Source organism: Polypterus senegalus, chromosome 16 (assembly GCF_016835505.1).
Source record: "Polypterus senegalus isolate Bchr_013 chromosome 16, ASM1683550v1, whole genome shotgun sequence".
In the NCBI taxonomy this organism is placed as follows: Eukaryota; Metazoa; Chordata; class Cladistia; order Polypteriformes; family Polypteridae; genus Polypterus; species Polypterus senegalus.
In genome coordinates this window covers 98,977,027-99,000,968 of record NC_053169.1, presented here as the reverse complement: position 1 = coordinate 99,000,968, position 23,942 = coordinate 98,977,027, and the positions used below count along the sequence as shown (strand labels likewise).

The window sequence follows — 23,942 nt, the reverse complement described above, 5'->3', positions numbered from 1 at the left end:
AATTAAGATAAATACTTTATGAACCACCTTCACCTAATGACTACAGAACAGTGTCATATCAGGCAGGCCCTGGACTGTGTGAGTCCTCTTGTGGTAGACCATCTGGACCCACTGCAGTTTGTCTATCTGTCAAAGACTGGAGCGGAGGCTGCAATTGTCTCTCTGCTCCAAAAGGCTGGACAAAGCTGGCCACACTGAAAGAAGGATGTTTTTTGATTTCTCCAGGGCCTTCAATACCATCTGGTGGAATTACTGAGGTGGTAAAACTGGTGGCTCTCAGTCTAGGGATCTGCGCTGGCAATTGGGAGGTTGCTGGTTCAAATCCTATAAATACCCAAAGTGAGTCGACTCTGTTGGGCCCTTGAGCGAGGCCCTTAACCTGCAGTTGCTTCATCCTGGGTATGATGTTAATCTACCACCTGCCCTATCTATCTATCTATCTATCTATCTATCTATCTATCTATCTATCTATCTATCTATTATATAGTTATAGTTAATATCTATCTACCTATCTACACTACCAAGCTATCTATCTATCTGATCCTGCCAACTACACTATCTGTCTATCTATCTTTAATCATGTGTGTGTACTTAGGGGCCAGTTTAAGAGCTTTGGTGATGGTAATTCTCTGCTGCTCTAGGGAATGTATCTTTCATTTGATTTATAGTGCCTTTCCTATGTATATATGTATGTATGTATTTATCTATCTGAAGTGCCTAAGGCGTTTGCACAGTGCTGTAAACAGAGAAATCACAGCCGTGAAGATTGCTGTGAACTACACAATCTATCTATCTATCTATCTATCTATCTATCTATCTATCTATCTATCTATCTATCTATCTATCTATCTATCTATCTATCTATCTATCTATCTATCTATCCGCAGAGCCTAAGGCTTTTGCACAGTGCTGTACACAGAGAAATCACAGCCCTGAAGATCACAGAGACCCTCAAGCACAATACTAGGAGGTGACCGAGCAGAGCAGAGTCCCAGACAACCAGTCACAAGGAGGGAATGTCACTAGGCAGTCAATAGCAAGGCTGACTTAAGATCCAAATAAGTTTAGTCACATACAACAACTGGCCAAGTAGTGTGGTAGGCAGTAGGACTTTAGGGACCTTCATAACTTGACTTGGCGTTATTTTGAAAGAATTAGGTGGATAGGAATATTGGCTTGAATGGACTCTTCTCATCCTCTCAACTAAATGTTCCTAATGTTCATTTTTTGAATGAGTTTTATTTTAGTGTAATTTGCAGAGAGCAGAATTTAAAGATTAATAATAGAGAAAGGCTTCAGAATACACTATGGACCTGGCAGAAAACTAAACAGGATAGAAGAGAATAAACAAATGGACGGATTTACATCTTTATGCATCATGTGTAGCTGACATTCTGTGAGTTCTCGTGCAGTTTAAAAACAGTCACAAGGCTTGTTTGCCAGGAGCTCTTGTTGAATTACTTTAGCAGCAGGTGCCGAGTCCTGGCCTTTCTTTTCGAAGTGCCACTTCCTGCTGTTTTCTCAGATCCTGTCCAAACCTCATCTGAGATAAAAATAAAATGACCGCCCAGGTCTCAGGGGTTCAATACACACACACACACAAAAAAAAAGCAAGTCCTGCACATGAACTCTCTTACACTGGTGCTAGGAAGTTTTTGAACCTTTCAGAATTTTATCAGTTTCTGTACAAATATGACCTAAAAAAAACATTATTCTGAAAATGTCATTAATCTAGGATTTGGCCTGTATACAGTTGCTTTAATTGTTGCAGTGCTAACTGTCTAAAGACAGGATGCAATCCAAATAATTAATGTGGAACGTTTGCAGTGCACCACTTTTTGGAATGTATTTGTAATGTAAGTGAGTAATAAAATGCGTTGCATTTGTCATTTCAACGGGTGGTACATCATAAACATTGCTAGTAATAAAATGCATTGCAACAAATGTTTGTTAGAATGACAATTGCAGTGCATGCATCTCTGTTATATGCAGTCTGGTATAGGATTTGTAAAAGCAGTGTTAATGTTTGCGATGCACCATCTGTTGGAATGACAAATCTCTGCCTTAACCGGGCTGCTCATCTGATCTCGGTTTTGTGTGTAAACTGATGACAGCTTAAGGGCTCCAATGTTAGTAATTCCTCGTCACTTCCAAGGGATGGCACAGTTGGTTGTAGCCTCTTCTCTTCCTGCTTTGGACTCGCATCTGAGTTGTTATGTCAGATTCGCCATGTAGTGCCCCAACGCTTCATGATCACTTTTGTCTTTCCTTACAGCATGTAAAGGCACTCAGGTAAGTGTGTGTTGGTCTTTAAGGGGGTGATATGATAGCGGAGATCGGACAGCTGTGGATGGCAGGTAGTGTATCGAAATCTTATGCAATGACAGTAAAGGAATCTTGGCCTATCTTATTTTATCTTGTCTTGCCTTACCTTTTCTTATCCTGTCCTTTCTTATCTTATCTTGTATTTTTCTTACTCTGCCCTTTCTTATCTTATCTTATCTTATCCTGTCTGTTCTTATATTCCATTATCTTGTCTTATCTTATCTCCTCTTTATCTTATCTTGTCTTGCCTTATCTTATCTTACCTTCTCTTATCTTATCCTTTCTTTCCTTATCTTGTCCTGTCTTGTTATGTCTTGTCTTATTTTATTTTGTCCTTTCTTTCATTATCTTATCTTATCTTGTCTCGTCTTACCCTTTCTTATCATATCTTGTCTTATCTTATCCTGTCCTTTCTTATCATGTCTTGTCTTATTTTATTTTGCCCTTTCTTTCATTATCTTATCTTGTCTTGTCGTACCTTTTCTTGTCTTATCTTATCCTGTCTTGTCTAATCCTAATCTTATAGAGAATGGGCGACAGACCGAAACGGGGGCACACCCTGCCTACCCTCGTGAAGGTGGGCACTAAACAAAGGTTGAAGAAGCCCCCAACTGGACTGTCTGCTACTTTGTAATGTTAAAGTTGCGATCCAAGGATTGATCACAATTTTTCAATGTCGCTTTCTAGAAGAACATTACGAAAACCAAAGCTACTCATTTCACGAGTTTATTTGCACAAGACGTTTTCTTCTCAGATCTTGTACAAAACCCTCACATGCCATTTCTGTCTTCCCGAGTTTAAAAACAGGCCTTCTTACCATAACTACCCACCAATATGAAGGAAAAAAAAAACAATAAAATGCTTTGAGGAAAAAATGTTTCCCATCATCGTTCTTTCCGTCCAGCAATCAGCCATTTAAGTGTATCTGTTGCCATGCCAACCGTTAACCGTGATAATTTATGGCAAAGCTTAAGGCTGTCACCATTTTCAACGTGTATTATTATTATTATTATAATCAGGATGCCGACTCTTTCCTTTTATGCTTTTCTCCCCTCCTCGGTATTTAAGAAAGGTACAACATGTTGCAAAATGATTTTGACACGAACCCCGGCTCTTTCATTTCAACCTAGGATGACTGCATTGCAATTTCTCACGCTGTCTTTTTATTCTGCACCTGGCACAGTAATTATGGTGGAAAACAAAGGAGTAGGAAGGTACAGAAAGAGCTTCTTTATGTAACGGAAGAGGCAGAATTCTAAAGAAACAAAAAAGCCGTAAAATAAATATTATAAAACAGGGGGGAAAAAATCCATGTTAATAGGGAGAATCTGCCACATTGCTGTACAAAGATGAACTGATGACTCTAAAGCGGCACGAAGATGGACTGGCAGCCCATCCAGGGTCAGATCCTGCCTTACTCTCAGAACCGCAGGGAGTGGCTCCAACACCCCATACTGGATTAAGCAGCCATCCCACCTGCACTTCAGAAGGGGTCACCCACCTGATGCTTGGCGTGTTTGGGCCCCCTGCCAGGACTTGGAAAGGAGACCATCAAGGAAAAAGCTTGAGTTGCTGTTGGAATGAAGTGGTGGTGAGGCCAGCAGGACAAGGGCTTAGCCAGTGGTCTGAATGAGGACCCCAATTCCCCAGTATAGGCATGAGGACACTGTACCCCGATGATCTCATCCACTCTGACCCCCTAATCAGTCTCTGTCTCTACTTAGCTATCTATCTCATCCCCTCACCACCTAATTTATAATGCGTGGTGAGCATACTGACTCAAGAAGACATCCCACCTGCACTACACAAGAGGTCACCCACCTGCAGCTCAGTACATTCAGGCCCCTGGCCAGGACTTGGATGGGAGATCATCAAGGAAAAAGCTTGGGTTGCTGCTAGAAGAAGGTGTTAGTGAAGCCAGCAGGGGGCGCTTACCCCGTGGTCTGAATGTGGATCCCAATTTCCCAGTGTAGTCATGAGGACATTGTGCTGTAAATATGGTGCAATAAAACTGAGGACCTGACTCTTGGTGGTTATAAAAGATCTCTGGCCATCTTTCAAAAAGAGTAGGGTGTACCCCGATGTTCTCATCCACTCTGACCCCCTTAATCAGTCTCTGTCTCTACTTAGCTAACTATCTCTCTCATCCCTTCACCACCTAATTTCTAATGCGTGCTGAACATACTGACTCAAGAAGACATCCCACCTGCACTTCACAAGAGGTCATCCACCTGTAGCTCGGCACATTCAGGCCCAGCCGGGACTTGGATGGAAGTCCATCACGGAAAAGCTTGGATAGCTGCTGGAATGAACTGGTGGTAAGGCCAGCAGGAGGCGCTTACCCAGTGGTCTGAATGTGGATCCCAATGCCCCGCAGTGCAATGATGGGGACACTGTGATGTAAATATGGCGCAGTAAATGATGAGACAAAAAATGAGGATCCTGACTCTCTGTGTTTATAAAAGATCCCTGGGCATCTTTCAAAAAGAGTAGGGTGTACCCCAATGTTCTCACCCACTCTGACCCCCTAATCAGTCTCTGCCTCTACTTAGCTAACTATCTCTCTCATCCCTTCACCACCTAATTTCTAATGTGTGGTGAGCATACTGACTCAAGAAGACATCCCACCTGCACTTCACAAGAGGTCATCCACCTGAAGCTCAGGTGTTCAGGCCTGGCCAAGACTTGGAGGGAGAGCATCACGGAAAAGCTTTGATAGCTGCTGGAATGAAGTGGCGGTGAGGCCAGCAGGGGACGCTTACCCTGTGGTCTGAATGTGGACCCCAATGCCCCCAGTGTAGTAATGGCGTTTCTTGAATGTGACGTAAAACCGAGGTCCTGACTCTCTGTGGTGATTAAAGATCCCTGGGTATCTTATCTAAAGCCGATGTCCTGGCTAAATTGCCCACCATGGCCTGCTCATTCTGAACCCCTAATCATCCCCTGCCTCTGATTGGCTTTCTCTCTCACCCCCTCACCATCTAAGAGCTCATGTGTGGTGAGCGTACTGGCAACGCATTGGCATGGGTGCTACACATTGGTGGTGGCTGAAGTGGCTCCCCACTCGCTATGAAAGCATTTTGAGTAAAGCACTATATAAATGTAAAGAATTGCTATTATTATCATATTACTAGGGGGCTCCGCCCCCTGCTCGCTTTGCTCGCCAACCCCTGGGTTTGGTTAACCGGATATCCAATTTAAAGAGATTGTTATTTTCATGGGAATTGTTTACATATGCATTGTTTTCACTTTTACTTTAAAACTTCAGTTAAAACAATATTTGAAATTAACTTTTCGTCAAGATCGCATTGAATTTTGATTCTGCATTTTGGATTTGCATCCTGACAACGCAATGTATACCTGCCAGTGAGTGAATTTCGTTTCTTTCTCTCTAATAAATAAACCGACTTTTTCGAATGTTTGTCTCTGTGATTTGTTAATTGTCATAGCAAAAGCTATTCTAACGGGAAACGGTAAACGTTTAAATACGAACGGCATATCAAGACCTCCTTTCGTGTCTCATGTTAAGATGTACTACATTACCTTTCTTGTCACCTGTTAAAATTTTACATGTCAGAATTGTTCAACCGATTTTCAGTAAACTAATCTTGTCCTATTGCATAGCCCATCACACAGACATAAATTACGCAATTACATTACGATACATCCTGCTTTTAACGGTAATTCGGCCGGTGAAAGACCACCTGACAGTGTTAACGTTATTCTTCGTGAAATTGTAAATCGATGTTTTCATCTTTGCACCATCACCACCAACTGCTTCAGGAGAGTCTATTGATACGCATTTAACCGATTTGCCGTGTAACCGATTGACAATTTTCACGTTAATTCGTTTGACTTCATCGTTTCTCGCTGCCATATTTAGATGAATGGGCGATTCTAAACTGGATCTTGGTAAGTGTGTATGTGTGTGTGTGTTCGTAAGTAAGCCCTTTAATGGATTGGGGTCTGTCCAGGTTAAGTGCCGGAATGCACCTGATGACCCTCGTCTTGTTTGAAAATGTCGGCCGTGACTTGAAAGAATCTCATGGCAAAAGTCTCCGTCTCTTGGGATTTCTCTTCAAAAAGTCACATCTTGTTGCAGTATTAGTCTTGTCATCATCCCAAGATCTTTTTATTATAACAGAAAGATTAGTATTATTATTAAGGCTGGTGTAGAAGGTTGACTTTTTGTTCTGCTGCAGTGCATTTCAGAAAGTCTCCAGACCCCTTCACTTTCTGCACACCTTACTGAGTTGTAAATTCAATTCTAAGTAGAGACATCTGACCCTTCTTGGCCTTCAATCTACTGTCGATATCCCATAATGACAACACATTTTTCAAAAAGGTTTGCATATTCATTAACAATCGAACACTGAACTCTCCCATTCCTAAGAAGACCCTTCGTCCTGGCACTCCAGATTGGGCTCGGGTGCCTCCGGTTTGCCTTCCTTCTGCTCGAGATGTTTCTAGAACTTGAGCAGAGTCCACCGGTGCCACGCCAGACATCGTTTAGAAAGACACACGCCAACCCAATTATAGACGGTCCAGCAATTCACATTGCATATCAAGAGAAAACCCAGCGCCGTGAAGTCCAATGAGCTCTCTGTGGACCCCCAAGACCCAAACTGTGATCAGGGCAAAGGGGATCAAATCATTTCTAAAGGGTTAAGTTGTAACAAATGTTCCCCGCCACGCAGAAATGGCTCGATCGTTACCGCTCATCTTTCCTACTTTAAGGCAGTTGATGAAAAAGGATAGGCCAATATGGCACCCCGCAGCGCATCGCCGTACCCCCTTTTTGAAATGTTCAGTTCAAACCAATGATTGACCATATACAGTAGGAGAGGAAAAACTGCTAGAGGACCATATCCATAAGCACTGAGAAACATATTATACAAAAGAAAAGACAGGAGGAGAAAAGAACAACAATCCCTTTCATCCGACACCCCTCAAGTCAAGTCAAGTCAAGTCGGGCAGCAGGCACTGGTACAGCGTGTTGACGCACCCACTACACGACGAAACAACTCAGGATCCCGGATGGCAACCCCCCAGGCAGACACGCGGCCCAGTCCTACCCTCCGGAAATGACCCTCGTGTTACGTGGGCGACTCCTTGGCCTGGTTCAGCCACTCAGGTCCACAACAACAAGGGTCTTATGAGCTGATCACCCTCAGGGAAACACACCACATGGCCGTAGTGCCGTAACTGACGCTCCATCACAATGCAGGTCATGTGCCTCGTTCAAGACTCCATGAGCAACACAAAGTCAAACCAACGGGACACAAGGATTTTCCAGAGAGACACACATGAAGGAGTCCACTCTTCATCTCAGGTCACTGGGTAGCGTCCATATCACGCAAGCAGGAAGCACCAGGACTCTAAAGACTTGGACCTTCGTCCTTTTGCATCAATATCGGGAGCGTCACACACCCCTCCGACACCCCTCAACAAACCTAAAATAACCCTTATAAGTACAAATACATATATATATAGTGTCACAGATGTATGGGGACACTGCCCGGCCGGAATGCCTGGACAGTCCCCAACGGGGACAATACTTCTCCTCGTCCACGAGAGGGCAGCCGCCCGGGTCTATTTGGGGGTCAAGGAGACGGAGCTGGGATGCCCGTGAGAGGACGTGGCCACCGCCAGGGGGCGCCCGGACAGTTGGAGAATCCTGGATGGCAGCACTCCCGCCACACCAGGAAGTGCTGCCGGAAATAATTCCAATGCTTCCAGACAGACACCAGGAGTGCTTCAAGGGAGCACCTGGGGCTCATCCGGGTCCTGATAAAAGGGGCCGCCTCCTTCCAGACAATGAGCCAGAGTTGGGAGGAAGGAGACGAAGCTTGTGAGGAGGAGGAGGAAGGAGGTCAAAGAGAGAGAGAAAGAAAGAGAAGAAGAAGAAGAGAAAGAGGAATAAAGGAAGAGAGTTGGTGAGAGAAGGCATTGTGGTGCTATAAATAAAAATAAAGGAGAGTGCTTTGGACATCCTGGTGTCGGTCTGTCTGTGTTTGGGGGTACGCTGTCCACAATATATATACACTGTGGAAATATCATAAACCCAGTTCCCTTTCCGAAATTCACACACATGAGATTGGGAGTCAACTAGAGGGTCTAAATAATGGTAGTACCACGCCAGACCAACAACAACAACGTTTATTTATAGAGCACATTTTCATACAAACAGTAGCTCAAAGTGCTTTACATAATAAAGAATAGAAAAATAAAAGACACAATAAGAAAATAAAATAAGTCAACATTAATTAACATAGAATAAGAGTAAGGTCCAATGGCCAGGGTGAAAACTCCAGACGGCTGGAGAAACAAATACAATCTGTAGGGATTCCAGACCATTAGACTGCCCAGTCCCCTCTGAGTGTGGCCAGGGTGTGGCGAGCTGCACTAACTTTCTCTCTCCGTCCTCTGCAGACCATCCACGGGAAATCCCACTCGCTTTCGACGCCTATGATGACGTCACTTCTGGTACCGGTGCCATCGATGAAATGATTGATGATGTCACTCCCGGTGCAGGTGCCTATCGATGATGTCACTGCTAGTCTTGATGACATCACTTCCAGTTTCTGGTTCAGATGATGTCACGGCCTTTAAAGCCGCCATCTAAATCAAATTGAAATCAGTTTATTTTTGGACTCAAACCTGTGACCATCCTTCTATCCATCCATTATCCAACCTGCTATATCCTAACTACAGGGTCACAGGGGTCTGCTAGAGCCAATCCCAGCCAACACAGAGCGCAAGGCTGGAATAAATCCTGGGCAGCTAGGGACAATTTAGGATCCCCAATGCACCTAACCTGCATGTCTTGGGACTGTGGGAGGAAACCCATCCAGATACGGGGAGAACATGCAAACTCCACACAGGGAGGACCCGGGAAGCAAACCCAGGTCTCCTTACTGTGAGGCAGCAGCGCTACCCACTGCACCACCGTGCTGCCCTTTAACAGAATAATTCCATCCATCCATCATCCAACCCGCTATATCCTAACTACAGGGTCACGGGGGTCTGCAGGAGCCAATCCCAGCCAACACAGGGCACAAGGCAGGAAACAAACCCCAGGCAGGGTGCCAGCCCACCACAGGACACACACACCCACGCCAAGCACATACACACACACTCACCCACACACCAAGCACCCACTAGGGACAATTTAGGATCGCCAGTGCACCTAACCTGCATGTCTTGGGACTGTGGGAGGAAACCGGAGCACCCTGGGGAAACCCACGCAGACATGGGGAGAACATGCAAACTCCATACAGGGAGGACCCAGAAAGCGAACCCGGGTCTCCTAACTGCGAGGCAGCAGCCCCACCACTGTGCCACTGTGCCACTGTGCCACTGTGCTGCCCTGTAAAAGAATAATTGTTTAAACTGCCCTATCATTTACATTCCAACAGATGGTGCATCAGACATTAGTAGTAATGCATTTTATTACTACAATAATATTAATAATAATAATTCTTTGCACTACTCAAAGCGCTCAGCAATTGCAGGTTAAGGGCCTTGCTCAAGGGCCCAACAGAGCAGAGTCCCTTTTGGCATTTACGGGATTCAAACCAGCAACCTTCTGATTGCCAGTGCAGATCCCTGGCCTCAGAGCCACCACAAATGTTTATAATGCACCCTGTGTTGGAATGAAAAATCCAACGTATTTTATTATTATATGACTTACAAAATACATTCCAATCGTCAGTGGTGTGCAAAAATTATTGTGGAGGTCTACACTGATTACTTAGATTTCAACCCAGGTCTCCTTTCTGCGAGGCAGCAGCGCTACCACTGCGCCTCCGTGTCGCCCATCCTGTGAACATCACAACCAATTTAACTGATTTTGCAGCCAAGGCACAATATATGGGTGGCTGCCCCAAACCTTTTGATGCCTGTGGTCTGCTCTTGTGACACACGCCAGTCCAACAACCCAACTGTTGGCGGCAGGTGAAATGAAGTGAAGAATTGGAGGCCGACTTCCAAATAGTGAAAGTCTTAACTGTAAGAAGTTCTGCAGTCATTGAAAAGAAAAGCGAGCTGTGTGGAGAAGAACATCGAGAACATCAGCCTCACATAGAAGTGGGAAAAAATGAAGAAGAAGAAGAAGAAGAAGAAGAAGAAGATGTGTCATGTGTGTACTGTGAAACTCTAAGTCCAGCCTGTCCAGCTCCGTGTAGACTTTACACTCTTTCTTCACTTTTGGCTCGTGTGAGTTAATTCATCGACAGAATTTCCACTTCTTTGCCTTGACACCAGCATCTAAAGAGAGCAGGCTGCTTTACTCGAGGCTAAATTAGTAAAACTACAGCAATCACCCGGCACTTGTTACCCTGAAAGGAAATGCCACACACCGCTGCTTCGTATCGGCCAATACGTTAAATTCCTTGCTTTGTCGGAACTGATTTTTATTCCGTGAACTAACTGAAGCTCGGGAAGCTCCGTTCATTTTGCCTGCCAGTCTGCCTCTGTAATTCACAAGAGCTGCACAATCTTGCAAAGTCCTGCTGTAGGTAAGACTCTAATGGCAGTCGGATCTCAGTGGGTGTAGGAAAAACAACAAGGGGGGGGATAACGAGGACAAGCACACGGGAACTCCAGGGTCGGGAAAAAGTATTGCTGCAAATTCCAGAGCCCGGTTAAAACCTACAAGGTGGACTTTGAAATCATTTTTGGGGCTTACTTCTTGTTTAGGAGAAAACCGAGACCAAAATCACATCGCAGAAGGGGTTTGGAAATTTGAAAAGACGCCACCAAATCAACCAGCTGGTTACCTCATATTCTCCCTGCTGCGTTATGGAGGACCAAACTTCAGGGCTACAGGTTAAGATCCATGCCTGGCGGCCATTACTGCAGAGTTTTTGCCCTGACTCAGCTGGAGACGGGTGAACTTTTTCAGAGGTGATACGCGCGAAAGGAAAACAAAACAAATCAAAATTAAAAGTAGCGCCTGAAATCGAGCCGAAAGACACAAATAGAAGTCAAAACCAAGAGAAACACGAAGAAACGAGTGGTTGTGTTTTAAAGGTGTTGTATCCACAGAGCGGATCATTGACTTACTTTTTATCCCATTGTGCCAATGAACTGGAGGTCGCAACCTCATAGGCTACACCCCTAGAAATGCAGACTGCGGCCCTAATGATGGATCCAAAATTAACAGGGAAATGAAAACCTCAAAACGGTATTGAAGACGGTAAGATACATCAGGAGAAACTACAACAATTAAGCCTGATCATGACACTTCTCGCACAATCTAATTTCTCGGTCCCAGACACGTACAATTTAAACCAAGTGACTTTAAACCGGCCTGGTATGAGTGGACGCATAACCGTTTCCTGAAATGTGCCTTCAAGATTGCTCTGTGATTTTACATTTCAGTTTTTGATTTGGAATACCTTTGCATATCTTTCTGAAAACATGTTTTCACTTTCTCGTTATGGATGACTCTGTGCGGATTAATGGGCACAAACGGCAAATGTATCCATCCACCTTAATCAAAGGATCTGTGTCCGTGTATCTGTGTGTCCGTCTGCCTGCTGTGTTTCTCTCATTCCAACAGATAACGCAAACACAAAGATTAGTAGTAATAAAATGCATTGCGTTTGTCATTCCAACAGATGGCGCATCACAAGCATTGCTTTTGTGAATCCCATACCAAACGTCATATAACAGACACATACACGTTGAATTTCTCTGTATTGTCTCAGCCAGCGTTGGTCCCCTAACTGGGGTTCAAATTCATATTTTATGTTAATTTTAGATTCTTTTATTTATTTTAATTATTATTAATAATAATAATAATAATAATCATACATGTTACTTATATAGTACCTTTCTCATCTACATCATTCTTTATTTTTGGTTTTATCTATCAGTTGTCGATGCTATGTTCTGTGTGCTTTATCGGTGGTCCCCTGAGAGGCCCTTCACCCTATAAATCCAGAGGGTCTTTCACAGGTCCTGGCACTTCATTGTAAATGCACTTTGGTGTTGGTGAGTATTTGTGCCCTTTCCTGTGCTTTTTGAGAATTTCTTGATTTTTTACCGTATTCCCCGGTTTTTGACCTCGTCTTGGATTTCTATTTTGGGACTTGTTCACCTTCGATTGCACTTGCTAGCAATTCCCAAAGCTTTTACGTGAAATAAACCTTGATATGTTATAAAGATTCAATGCTTGCCCTTATTGTTAGCTGGGGTTTGAAGGTGATATCCCCATCCAATGGGCATTATTGGAAGTGTTTGGAACTATTTGATGTTGTCATTCCAACAGATGGCACACTACAAACATTGACATTTCTTTTACAAATCCCATACCAAATGGCATATACTCTATCAGACATATACGTATTACTCTTGTCAGTTATGGAGATTTGGAGTAACCAGGAGAATGATGTGAAATCAAAAGCCATGAAACAAAGTCAATCAGAAGTCGATACACACACAAAGTACAAAGATTTTTAGCAAACAATAGCATTCTTTTAATAGCTCAAATAGGGAAAGTAGGGAAAGATTGCCCAGGTAGCCCTTTAATAACCCTTAGGTTGTGACCACCAAAACCACACCCATATCAACTATTGGGTATACTAACAATGGGCAAACAGCAACAAGGCAAAATGTGCAATTGCCTTTAACACAATAGTCAGTCAGTCATTGTCCAGCACGCTCTGTCCTAACACAGGGGTCTGCTGGAGCCAATCCCAGCCAGCACAGGGCGCAAGGCAGGAACAAACCCCGGGTAGGCCGCCAGCCCACCGCAGGGCACACACACACTCACACCCACACACCAAGCACACACTAGGGACAATTTAGGATCACCAGTTCACCTAACCAGCATGTCTTGGGACTGTAGGAGGAAACCCACGTAGACACGGGGAGAACATGCAAACTCCACACAGGGAGGAGCCGGGAAGTAAACCCGGGTCTCCGTACTACAAGGCGGCAGCACTACCCACTGCGCCACCCTGTAACAGAATAATTGTTTAAATTGACCTATCATTTACATTCCAACAGATGGCGCACCAGACATTTGTAGTAATGCATTTTATTACTACAAATGTTCATAATGCGCCCTCTGTTGGAATGAAAAATGGAATATATTTTATTACTGCATGACTTACAAAATACATTCCAATAGTCAGTGGTCTGCAAACATTATTGTAGAGGTCTACACTGATTATTTAGATTTCAATCCATCTTAGAAAGGTAACACAGCTAATTTTAAGTTACTTCTACAATCCTAACGACAGATCTAAAATTGACAGCAAAAGGAAAATTTCAAAATGGTGTAGTAATGCATTTTATTACTGGACACGTTTGTGGTGTGACATCTGTTAGAATGAAAAATGCCTGAATAAAAATGAAAGATTCTCTTTCTACATGCATTACAGAATACATTTGAATAGACAGCACACTGCAAACCTTAACGTGGAGATCCACATTAATTAAGTTGATTTCAAACCACCTTAGACAGGTAACAATACCGGTTTGAAATGAAATCTACAACCCCAACAACAGATCCAAAATTGACAGTGAAAGGAAAACCTCAAAATGGCATCGAACACAGTAAAATATATCGATAGAAAGCCCAATTACCTGCAACAGAATAATTCCAATATCTGTCATTAACAAACATTTGTAGTGCTGCATTTTATTACTATAAATGTTTACAATGCACCGTCTGTTGGAATGAAAGATGCAATGCATTTCCTTAGTAGATGCATTACAAAATATATTTCAGTAGATGGTGCACTACAGACGTTAACACCGAAGGCCACGTTGATTACATAAATTTCAACCCATCAAGCACAGGTAGTCTGGAAATAAACCTACAGATTGTTAATTGATGGCGAAAAGAAAACCTCAAAATGGCATCTAACACAGTAAAATATATTAACAGAAAACCCAAATTGCCTACAATTCCTATGATTGTCATTAACAAACATTTGTAGTGCTGCATTTTATTACTATAAATGTTTACAATGCGCCATCTGTTGGAATGAAAAATTCAATGCATTTCCTTAGTAGATGCATTACAAAATACATTTCAGTAGATGGTGCACTGCAGACATACAACACAACAAAGTGTACAGAAACTCAAGGAGTCTGAATGCTTTCTGAATCCACAGTAATTCATCACTCACTCTCGTTATACCTTCTTCGAGGGGGGCACCATCTCTCCATGCTTTAACAAATTAACAGTACAAGGCAAATCAAGGCACCCAACAGGGAGATGAACGAATTCTGCTTTTTATTATTTCAAACGCTCGCTTCACATTAGTCGTAGTTGTTTGGGCAACTTTAGGCGATTCTCGCCATCAAAGGCGTGCAGTAATTCCCTTGAATATCCTCCATGCGATGTGCGCCGTAACAAAGGCTGACCTCTAAGTCCGACTGATGCATAGATCTGCAGCTCCCGGCGGGATCGCCTTTCCATTTGTGTCACGAGAGAGTAGAAAATGTTAAGTGTGGGTGGGAGTTGGTGAGTGAGTTGGTGGGGGGAGTTGTGCGAAGTGGAGGTGGAGGAAGGTTATTAATGAACTAAGGCTTTTAGGGAAATTGAATCTCTACTAGGAGTTGCAATCACTAACCTGCCCTGCAGAATTTACAAAAAAAAAAAAACATATTTAATAAGCAATTAATTAGTTGCTCCTCCAAAGCAACGGCGACGCACGATAAAAGCACATTATAAGATGAGATCGCTGATTAAATGCCGAGTGAAAAATTTTATCGACAGCAGCTATTTCATTCAATGGAGTCACCTGCATAGGACTGAAGAAACTGCCTGCGTGAGCAAGAAACGTCTCGTTTGGCCGCCTTCCAGCAGCCCCTGCCATCTGCCTTACCATCTCTAGTGAAGGCACGCAGGGAGGTGCTCGGTTCTTTAAGGACTCGCTCCTTACTTTTAAACTGGTGGATCAGCTTTGAGGGTGGCATGTATGTGGCATGTGACGATTGGAATGTATTTTGTAAGTCATATAGTAATAAAATACATTGGATTTTTCATTCCAACAGAGGGTGCATTATAAACATTTGTGGTGGCTCTGAGGCTAGGGATCTGCACTGGCAATCGGAAGGTTGCTGGTTTGAATCCTGTAAATGCCAAAAGGGACTCTGCTCTGTTGGGCCCTTGAGCAAGGCCCTTAACCTGCAATTGCTGAGCGCTTTGAGTAGTGCAAAGAATTATTATTATTAATATTATTGTAGTAATAAAATGCATTACTACAAATGTCTGATGCACCATCTGTTGGAATGTAAATGATAGGGCAGTTTAAACAATTATTCTTTTACAGGGCAGCACAGTGGCACATTGGGTAGCGCTGCTGCCTTGCAGTTAGGAAGCCTGGGTTCGCTTCCCGGGTCCTCACTGTGTGGGGTCTGCATGTTCTCCCCATGTCTGCGTGGGTTTCCTCCGGCAGTCCAAAGACATACAGGTTAGGTGTATTGAGGATTCTAAATTGTGCTTGGTGTGTGTGTGTGTGTGTGTGCACATGCCCTGCAGTGGGCTGGCACCCTGCTCTGGGTTTGTTTCCTGCCTTGCACCCTGCGCTGGCTGGGATTGGCTCCAGCAGACCCCCGTGACCCTGTAGTTAGGATATAGCGGGTTGGATAATGGATGGATGGATGGATGACACTAAACATGCCATGTAAATATAAAGATGGAACGATAAGCCGCTACGTCCCCGTCGTGTTCCTGGTAATTCATTTCATTTTATGATTTTTCTTTTGTTTTTATTTCCACTATTTATTTAGGATATAGCGGGTTGGATGATGAATGAATGGATTTATCAGCTTTGAGCCCTGAGTCCAGAGCCCACGATGCACGCAAAAATGTTCTGACCCCCTTCAACTTTTCCACATTTTATTATGTTGCAGCTTTATTCCAAAATCACTGAAATTCCTTGTTTCCCCGTATCAAGTGACACTCAGTGCCAACGCTGGCACAAGCATCTTTGCTGCCCTACCCTCCCTTTGGCTTTGAGTGGACTCATCACTGCCAGACCTGTAAATGGAAACCTGGGGACAGTAAAGTATGGGTGGGTTGAGATGGGGGTTGGACACAAAACACTGTATTTACAAGTTGAGAATCTCATGGGGTGGTACTTATAGCAACGTCCACTTTTGAAACTGTCACGGAAAAATACACTCTTGAGGGATGGTGGTTGGGCTGTAAAAGCAACAATTCTTTATATATTACAGTTAAAAAGTTTGTTTTTGTTACATAATCATAACATCCCATCCTATACAATTGCAAGATTTATAGGTCTGTATTTAAATCCCCAGCCAAACATGCGCCTTACACTGATGGTGACAGTCTCCTTATACTCTTACTTTACATATCTGTGTCATTTAAATGAATTAACTAAATCAACAGACTTCCCCCACTAGAGGGGGAAAACACCGTCAAAAGACCCGGATTGGAATCCCGAGGGGTGGGGACAAATCTTGCTAAAATTAAAAGGTTTATTTTCACAAAGAGTGAGGGTGAACACAGAAGTCAGAGTCCCAATGCAGCATCCAAAAAAGACAGAAGTGCAAAAAAAAAATCAAATGATGCCACCCCGACGCAAAAGTCGAGAAACAAAGCACGGGTTCGATATCCAGAAAATCAAAAGGCAACAGCAAAGACGCAGCTACTCACAGCAACTCTCCACTCCGAGCGCGTTCAATGAACCACCAGGAACCACGGGAGGCCCTCCCTTAAATTGGGCGGGGGGCCGTTCCTGGCGGTGATTGGCAGGTGGCCCCGCCCCTTCAGGGGAGCCACCCACAAAACACAGTGGACATAGCCAGGGAGCGATGAACACAAATAAAAATACACATAATAAAAAGTAAATAATATATTAATACATAAAATAAACATCAATACGGATGAAATAACATGAAGCAAACAAGAAACACGACTTTAAACACCAGCCGGGGCGAATACGCAGGCGGAACCGCGACACATGGGGTGTGTGTGCATTTGCCATGTGTGCTTAAAGAAATTTAAATCAATATCTTGCCCAGTTCTGACACCTTGCAATGGAACTATGGGGCACTGAGGAAAAGCTTAAAAACGTCCCAAATGCATTGATTTTTCAAGCCAAAGAGTACAAAAAAGCGTAAGACCCATCAGATCGAAATAGAAATTTATTTGCGAAGGGGTGTACGGAAAATGAACTGGTGGAACAACTGCAAAATGGCCTAAAGTGCCAGTCGTTTACAGACCTGCGAGCCTCCCACTGGTGTTTACAACTACAGTCTGGACAGTTTTAATATAAAGGCCGAGTGAATGTGTGCCCGTTAACAGACTGGCACTCCATCCAGAGTTGGTTCTTACCTTGCGTTTGCTGCTGCCAGTATCGGCCTCTCGAGACCCCAAATTGAATTAAGTGGGTTAAGGATGTGAATTAATTAATATGAGCGTGATTGATACTTCTTCAATTACTATAAAAATGCCAAAATCTTTCAATATCCGCTATTCCTGCCATGCTCTGTTATATCAACGAGCCACCAAGCTGCGCACCATATCGGCTCTAACAGAAGTTGGAAACTTTAACTCCGATTGAGTTGGTGGCTCATGGATATCAGACAAATCCCTTGACCTTACCGACATTTGGCTGCAGGGTGGTCTTAGAAGAGGTCATCCACCTGACGCTAGTGCCAGCACTTGGATGGGCAATCATCTAGGAAAATTTGGGTTGCTGCTGGAAGAACATGTTGCTGAGGCCAGCAGGGGGTGCTTGTGGTTTGAATGGGGATGCCAATGCCCCAGTGCAGTGATGGGGACACTGTGACAAAAGCATGGCGCCGTCGTTCAGATGAGATGTCAAAATTGTGACTCACTGTGGTCATACAAGATCCCTGGGCATCCTTCATAAAGAGTACAGTAGGATGAATCCTGATGTCCAGGCTAAATTGTCCACCATGGCCTAGTCACTCTGGCCCCCTAATCACCCCCTGTCTCTGATTGGCTATCTCTCACTAGTCACTTCACCAACTAACAGCTATTGTATGGGGAGCATACTGGTGCAAAAATGTCTGCCATCGCATCATCCAGGTGCTACACATTAGGGTTGAAGTGGCTCCCCACTCACTATGAAAAGTATTGTAAGTAGCGAGAAAACCGCTATATAAATATAAAAAATGTATTATTATTATTATTATTATTATTATTATTATTATTATATGAATAAAAGAGCCTGGGGCATTTAAGCCATCATGCACAATGCAAATAAACTTCTATGTGGTATTAACTTTACACTAAACCAGTCTCACATCTCCATTATCTGCAGATTATAATAATTAACTATTTCACTGACACAATCATTTACTAGGGAGACCGGACATCCAGGTGACAGGGACGGTCCCGATTTCACACTATGATAAATAACTGCCTTCGGTGGGCTGGCGCCCTGCCCGGGGTTTGTTACCTGCCTTGCGCCCCCTGTTGGCTGGGATTGGCTCCAGCAGACCCCCGTGACCCTGTAGTTAGGATATAGCGGGTTGGATAATCTTGATGGATGGATGGATGACACTAAACATGACATGTAAATATAAAGATGGAATGATAAGCCGCTACGTTCCCGTCATGTTCCTGGTAATTCTTTTGTTTTTATTTCCACTATCATTATCATAATTAAAGTAGCTAAACGCAGTGTTACCTCATATTGCAACAAGCCAGGGTCTGATTTTATGATCGATTATTCAGGTTTCAAGACCCGACTTATACGCGACTACAGTATATACGTACGGTACACCATAACCTTACGAGTCCCATGTCATGAAAATTACGTCAGCCCGACATGTTCAGGCCAAAAAAGGGACTTAATTACGATTACAAGTGCAAAGTGTCACGTGTGCCTGAGGGCGGTCCCTGTGACCGACCACCGTAGAGTCGTCCCCAGCCGTTTGCCCAGTCCTGGCAGGATAGTCTTTGGCCCCCAGTAACCCTGAAATGGATTGAGAAGGTTCTAGAACCCATCTGCTGAACATGTCTTGCACTTTATTCTTGTCATATTCTGGTTGTAATTTGGTGTTACGTGTTCATATAAGTATCATCTGAAATGAACGAAACTGAATGCAAACGTCTGCCTCTGGTGCTGCTGGGACAGTCTCCGGCCCCCACAACCCTACATTAAATTAAACGGCTTCAAGAAAGACTGAATGGATGAATGTCACGTGTTTGCATGTTAAATAATTAAACCTGTTGGTATAGACCAGCTTCATTAATAACACTCAATTCAGATTATTACAGATTTTAATCAGGTCCTAAATTAATCAGCTGTGCTCTCCATGAAGAACATCACTAACAGGGTGGATAAACTGCCTGCGTATTTCATTATGGGCACTGGCTGGGCTCATTTAAAACAACCAAAAAAAAAAAAAGATTAAGTCAAAGCAAGGTCACTGAGGAGACATGACAGAGACTGCAAACTCACAAAACATGAAAAATCCTTCTTCAGTTTCTCAGAGAGAAAACCGTCCTCCCCGAGAGGCCGAGTGCCAGTGTGCCAGGAACGCTCAACAGGCTTCATGCTGTCTGCAAAGCAAACGAATGCCTTCAGGTGGTTAGCGAAAGCCCCCCTCACGCTTCACCAGGCTCTGTAATTAGATATGTTCGGCGTAAAAAAGAAATAGAAGTGCCACCAAGATTGATGGGAGACCTCTGACTGGGCTTCGTGTGGTCTAAGGGGTGACGGGCATTTTTTCACTAATGACGTTTACATGCTGACTTCTAATATCCAAGGGCATCGTAATTTCTCTGCTCCGCTCTGCAGCTACAGAGCTCTGTGGTGCGAGGGAACAAGCATAATTTACCAGTGGCATGAAGACCACCAGATCCATTGTATCCGAAAGCCCAGCTTTCTGACTTTAAATATGCATTTGAAAGTTGCATCTTGGTCACCGCAAACAAATCTCATCGTAAATAAAGAATAAATGCCAAGGGGTTTGACATGTCTCCAGACAGACCTAGGCAGATACAGCAGATGTGAAAGGCACTATATGATAGATAGATAGATAGATAAATAGATAGATAGATAATTAAATTTAGTATAGTTGGCAGGATCATCAAATTACATAGATAAATAGATATGTTAGTGTAGTTGGCAGGATTAGATAGATAGATAGATAGATAGATAGATAGATAGATAGATAGATAGATAGATAGATAGATAGATAGATAGATAGATAGATAATGCAATGAACCATCACAAGGCGCTAGACTTCAAAGTCGCCAGTGCTGAATGAACCATTGTGCCCTCTAAGCGTTAATTTAACGCCATGTATATCTAAAAATCCAGATTATGTGGCAATAACCAATGCAATAAATGACACCCACAAAAAAAATCTATATGATTAATATAAAAAATGCAAAGACGATGCGAGGACTGGCATTAAATCGACTGTAAGGGGTTTCTGTCCTTCACATATGTACAAGTATATATGTGGTTTTGGTTTGGTCCTCCTGCTTAACTTTCAAAACTGAAGATTTGCATCCCGGTAGCCCGAGTAGTTTCCAAAGCTGACTCGCCATGCCAACACGGTAAGAACGAGTAGTCGCTCCCCAAACCGGATCGTGTAGCAACACATGAGCTGTCAAACGATCTGACCGCTTCAGAGCCCCGATGTGATCAGATCCACGCTTCTCGCTACGAAATAAGAACTTCCGGCATGTCTTGTTACTCTGCTTTTCACGTTCGCCCCCGAGCGCATATCTGAATGGCCTCTTCTGCTGATCGAGCTAAAGAAACAGTTCCAAGTGTAGCCAGCTTGCCAGTCAAGGCGCAACAGCGTCTCTGTAGCTCTGCCGTGCCGGCCCCGCCGCAGCTCGTTTGCGTGTACTGCATGCCGCTTGACTTGCTGCTCAGTTTACGCAGCCTACGCAGCGGCGGCAGCAGCTCAGTGCGCTTCGCTTCACGCACGCTCGAACGACCGCCTGCTTCTAACTTGAGGCTGTGCTTGCCTCGCGACTTATCACACTGACAACGAAACGGTGGTCTAACATTTCATGAATCGGGTCTGACGTTAAAGTTCTAGACGCTTGGAGGCGATCGCCGGTCCACTGAGTGCTGCCGGTGCTAAGTTGGCACAGCGTGAGTGTATTTAACAGCCAGCATGTTGCGCGCGGTCTACTTTTATTTATTACAGAACATGCATGTCAACACGCGCACAATACAAACACATGACATTGACATCGAGTACTTACATCATCCCATTTCATGAATTTGTTGCCTTTCTTGAGGCTTTCGGAGACGCAGACAGGTTTGAGCTGCAGAGCGTGAACCCCAGGCTGTGCCCCTGCCATTTATATGCATTTACACCGCCAGTCAGATGCAGAATCTATAGGTGTAGAGCACGAGAGACGGCTCTGTGACGGGACGCTACCAGGGTAGGGCAGGACAGGACACAAGCCGCCGTGTGATTTCGCTGCTGCGGCTTCAGTCGTGTGCGTCTCCGTTCTTCATTGCCGCCGCCGCCGCCACCACCGCCGCTGCTGCTGCCGCTCGTGAATCCCGATGGAGAGCGAGCAGAATTGGAGATCAGCGAGAAGTCGAACCTCCTCCGCGTCTTCTCCGCCGCCGCTACCGCTGTTGCTGTTGCTGTTGCTGCTTCCACTGCCGCTGCCGCTTACTGAGCGTACTGACTGACTCACTGGGAGCATCTGAGCCGCTGGAGCCCGGCGCCTCCTAGTGCGCCTCTGGAGCAGCTGCACGCGCGCAGGGACCAGGCGCACAAACTTCAGAGCCACCACAGGTGTCCGTCTCTCACTCGTCTCTATGGCAACCACGCTAAATCGCTGGCGAGCTGCAGACGCTCCGCTCCGAGATCTTGTAAAGAAATCGAAATCATGGTGATCGGGCGGCACCGCAGCGAGCAAAACTCGGGAAATGCTGTGGCCAGCCCACCGAATGCACCCCCCGAGATTGGACGGTGTGGTGGATCCCCTACATCCAAATGAGCCTCTTTATTTTAATAAACGTGCAGACCTCCCAAAAGACATGTGATGAACTTGCAGGCAGCTACCCCGAAATCAAAACACTGGCCGTTATTTACAGGCACTTAATGGAATTCTGATGATTGTACACACAATGGCTTTGTGATGGCGTCCCGCGATCGGGGTGGGTTGGGGGTTAATTTCCAGCGATATAATCAAACTGTTCTGGTGTTGTGTTCCTGCCTCGTGCCCTGTGTTTGTTTGGACAGACTCCGGCTGCCCTATATTTGGGAGATTAATGGATGCATTGATGAATGGATGGATGGAATTAGGAAAGGATTCTTTTAGATTTTTCAGTTTTTCCAGTTTCAAAATTCTGTATCCATCTCACTGCAGATGTCATTTTTACCTTTTGGACTGAGCCACTGTTGAATATGCTGCCTGCGAGCACATCACACCCATCCTGCCCACCGTCACCGAATCCTGGTGTTTTACTGAACAGAAATTTCAGTGGAGGTCCTGTAAAGCTTTAAATGGCTTGACACCAGACTGCATCAGTGACCTCCTCCATCACTCCGCTCCTGGTCGCCCACTAAAGGTCCACCAATTGTGGCAAAATCCCAAACTAACCTGTGCTCAGAGCCTTCAGCTTTATAGAGCCCAGACTTTGGAACGACCTTCCTAAATTCATGAGATCCACCGACACAATTCATTCTTATAAAACAGCTTCACGCTCATTTATTCAGGAAGGCATCGATCACGTGGCAAGACAAAGCTCCCTCCTTCTGAGACTCTTCAAAGACTTAACGGTCGTCCACTGGCTACTTCGGTGACTCGGACATGTCATAGAAATGTCTCCATCTTGTCTCCCTCACGTCATTTTATATGGAGAGCTGGAATCTGACCACGGGAGACTTGTTGTACAGCAATGGTGATGCTAAGACTATCTGAGGGAAACCTTGAAGTCACCAGGCTTAATAATAATAATAATCTCTCTATTATAATAACAAAAAATCTTGGGACCAGGACGAGACTGATTCTGCGACAAGATGTGACTTTTTGAAGAGAAATCCATAGAGACGGAGACTTTTGACATGAGATTCTTTCAAGTCATACCCGACTTACAACTATTTTCAAACAAGATGAGGTGCATTCCGGAACTTAACCTGGACAGACACCAGTTCATTAGATAGATAGATAGATAGATAGATAGATAGATAGATAGATAGATAGATAGATAGATAGATAGATAGATAGATAGATAGATGGGTAGATAGATAGATAGATAGATAGATAGATAGATAGCGTAGTCGGTAGGATTAGATAGATAGATAGATAGATAGATAGATAGATAGATAGATAGATAGGATAGAAATAGATAGATAGATAGATAGATAGATAGATAGATAGATAGATAGATAGATAGATAGATAGATAGATAGATAGATAGATAGATAGTGTAGTGGGCAGGATAAAATAGATAGATAGATAGATAGATAGATAGATAGATAGATAGATAGATAGATACTTTATTAATCCCAAGGGGAAATTCACAAATTCACATTAAAGGGCTTACTTACGAACACACACACACTTATGAAGATCCAGTTTAGAATCGCCCATTCATCTAAATATGGCAGCGAGAAATACTGAGGTCAAACGAATTGACGTGAAAATTGTCAATCGGTTATAC

General features: G+C 43.9%; 1 protein-coding gene across 2 annotated transcripts in view; it reads right to left on the bottom strand.

Moving 5' to 3' along the window:
• The window catches only part of LOC120516513 (1-phosphatidylinositol 4,5-bisphosphate phosphodiesterase beta-1), a 487,951-nt gene extending 465,812 nt beyond the window's left edge, over positions 1-22,139 (bottom strand). For both annotated transcript variants that reach the window (XM_039738227.1, XM_039738228.1), the window contains exon 1: positions 21,521-22,139. In XM_039738227.1, coding sequence (XP_039594161.1) covers positions 21,521-21,619 — 99 coding nt within the window. In that variant the 5' untranslated portion in view covers positions 21,620-22,139. The remainder of the gene's footprint in view (positions 1-21,520) is intronic.
• Positions 22,140-23,942: the final 1,803 nt, after the last annotated feature.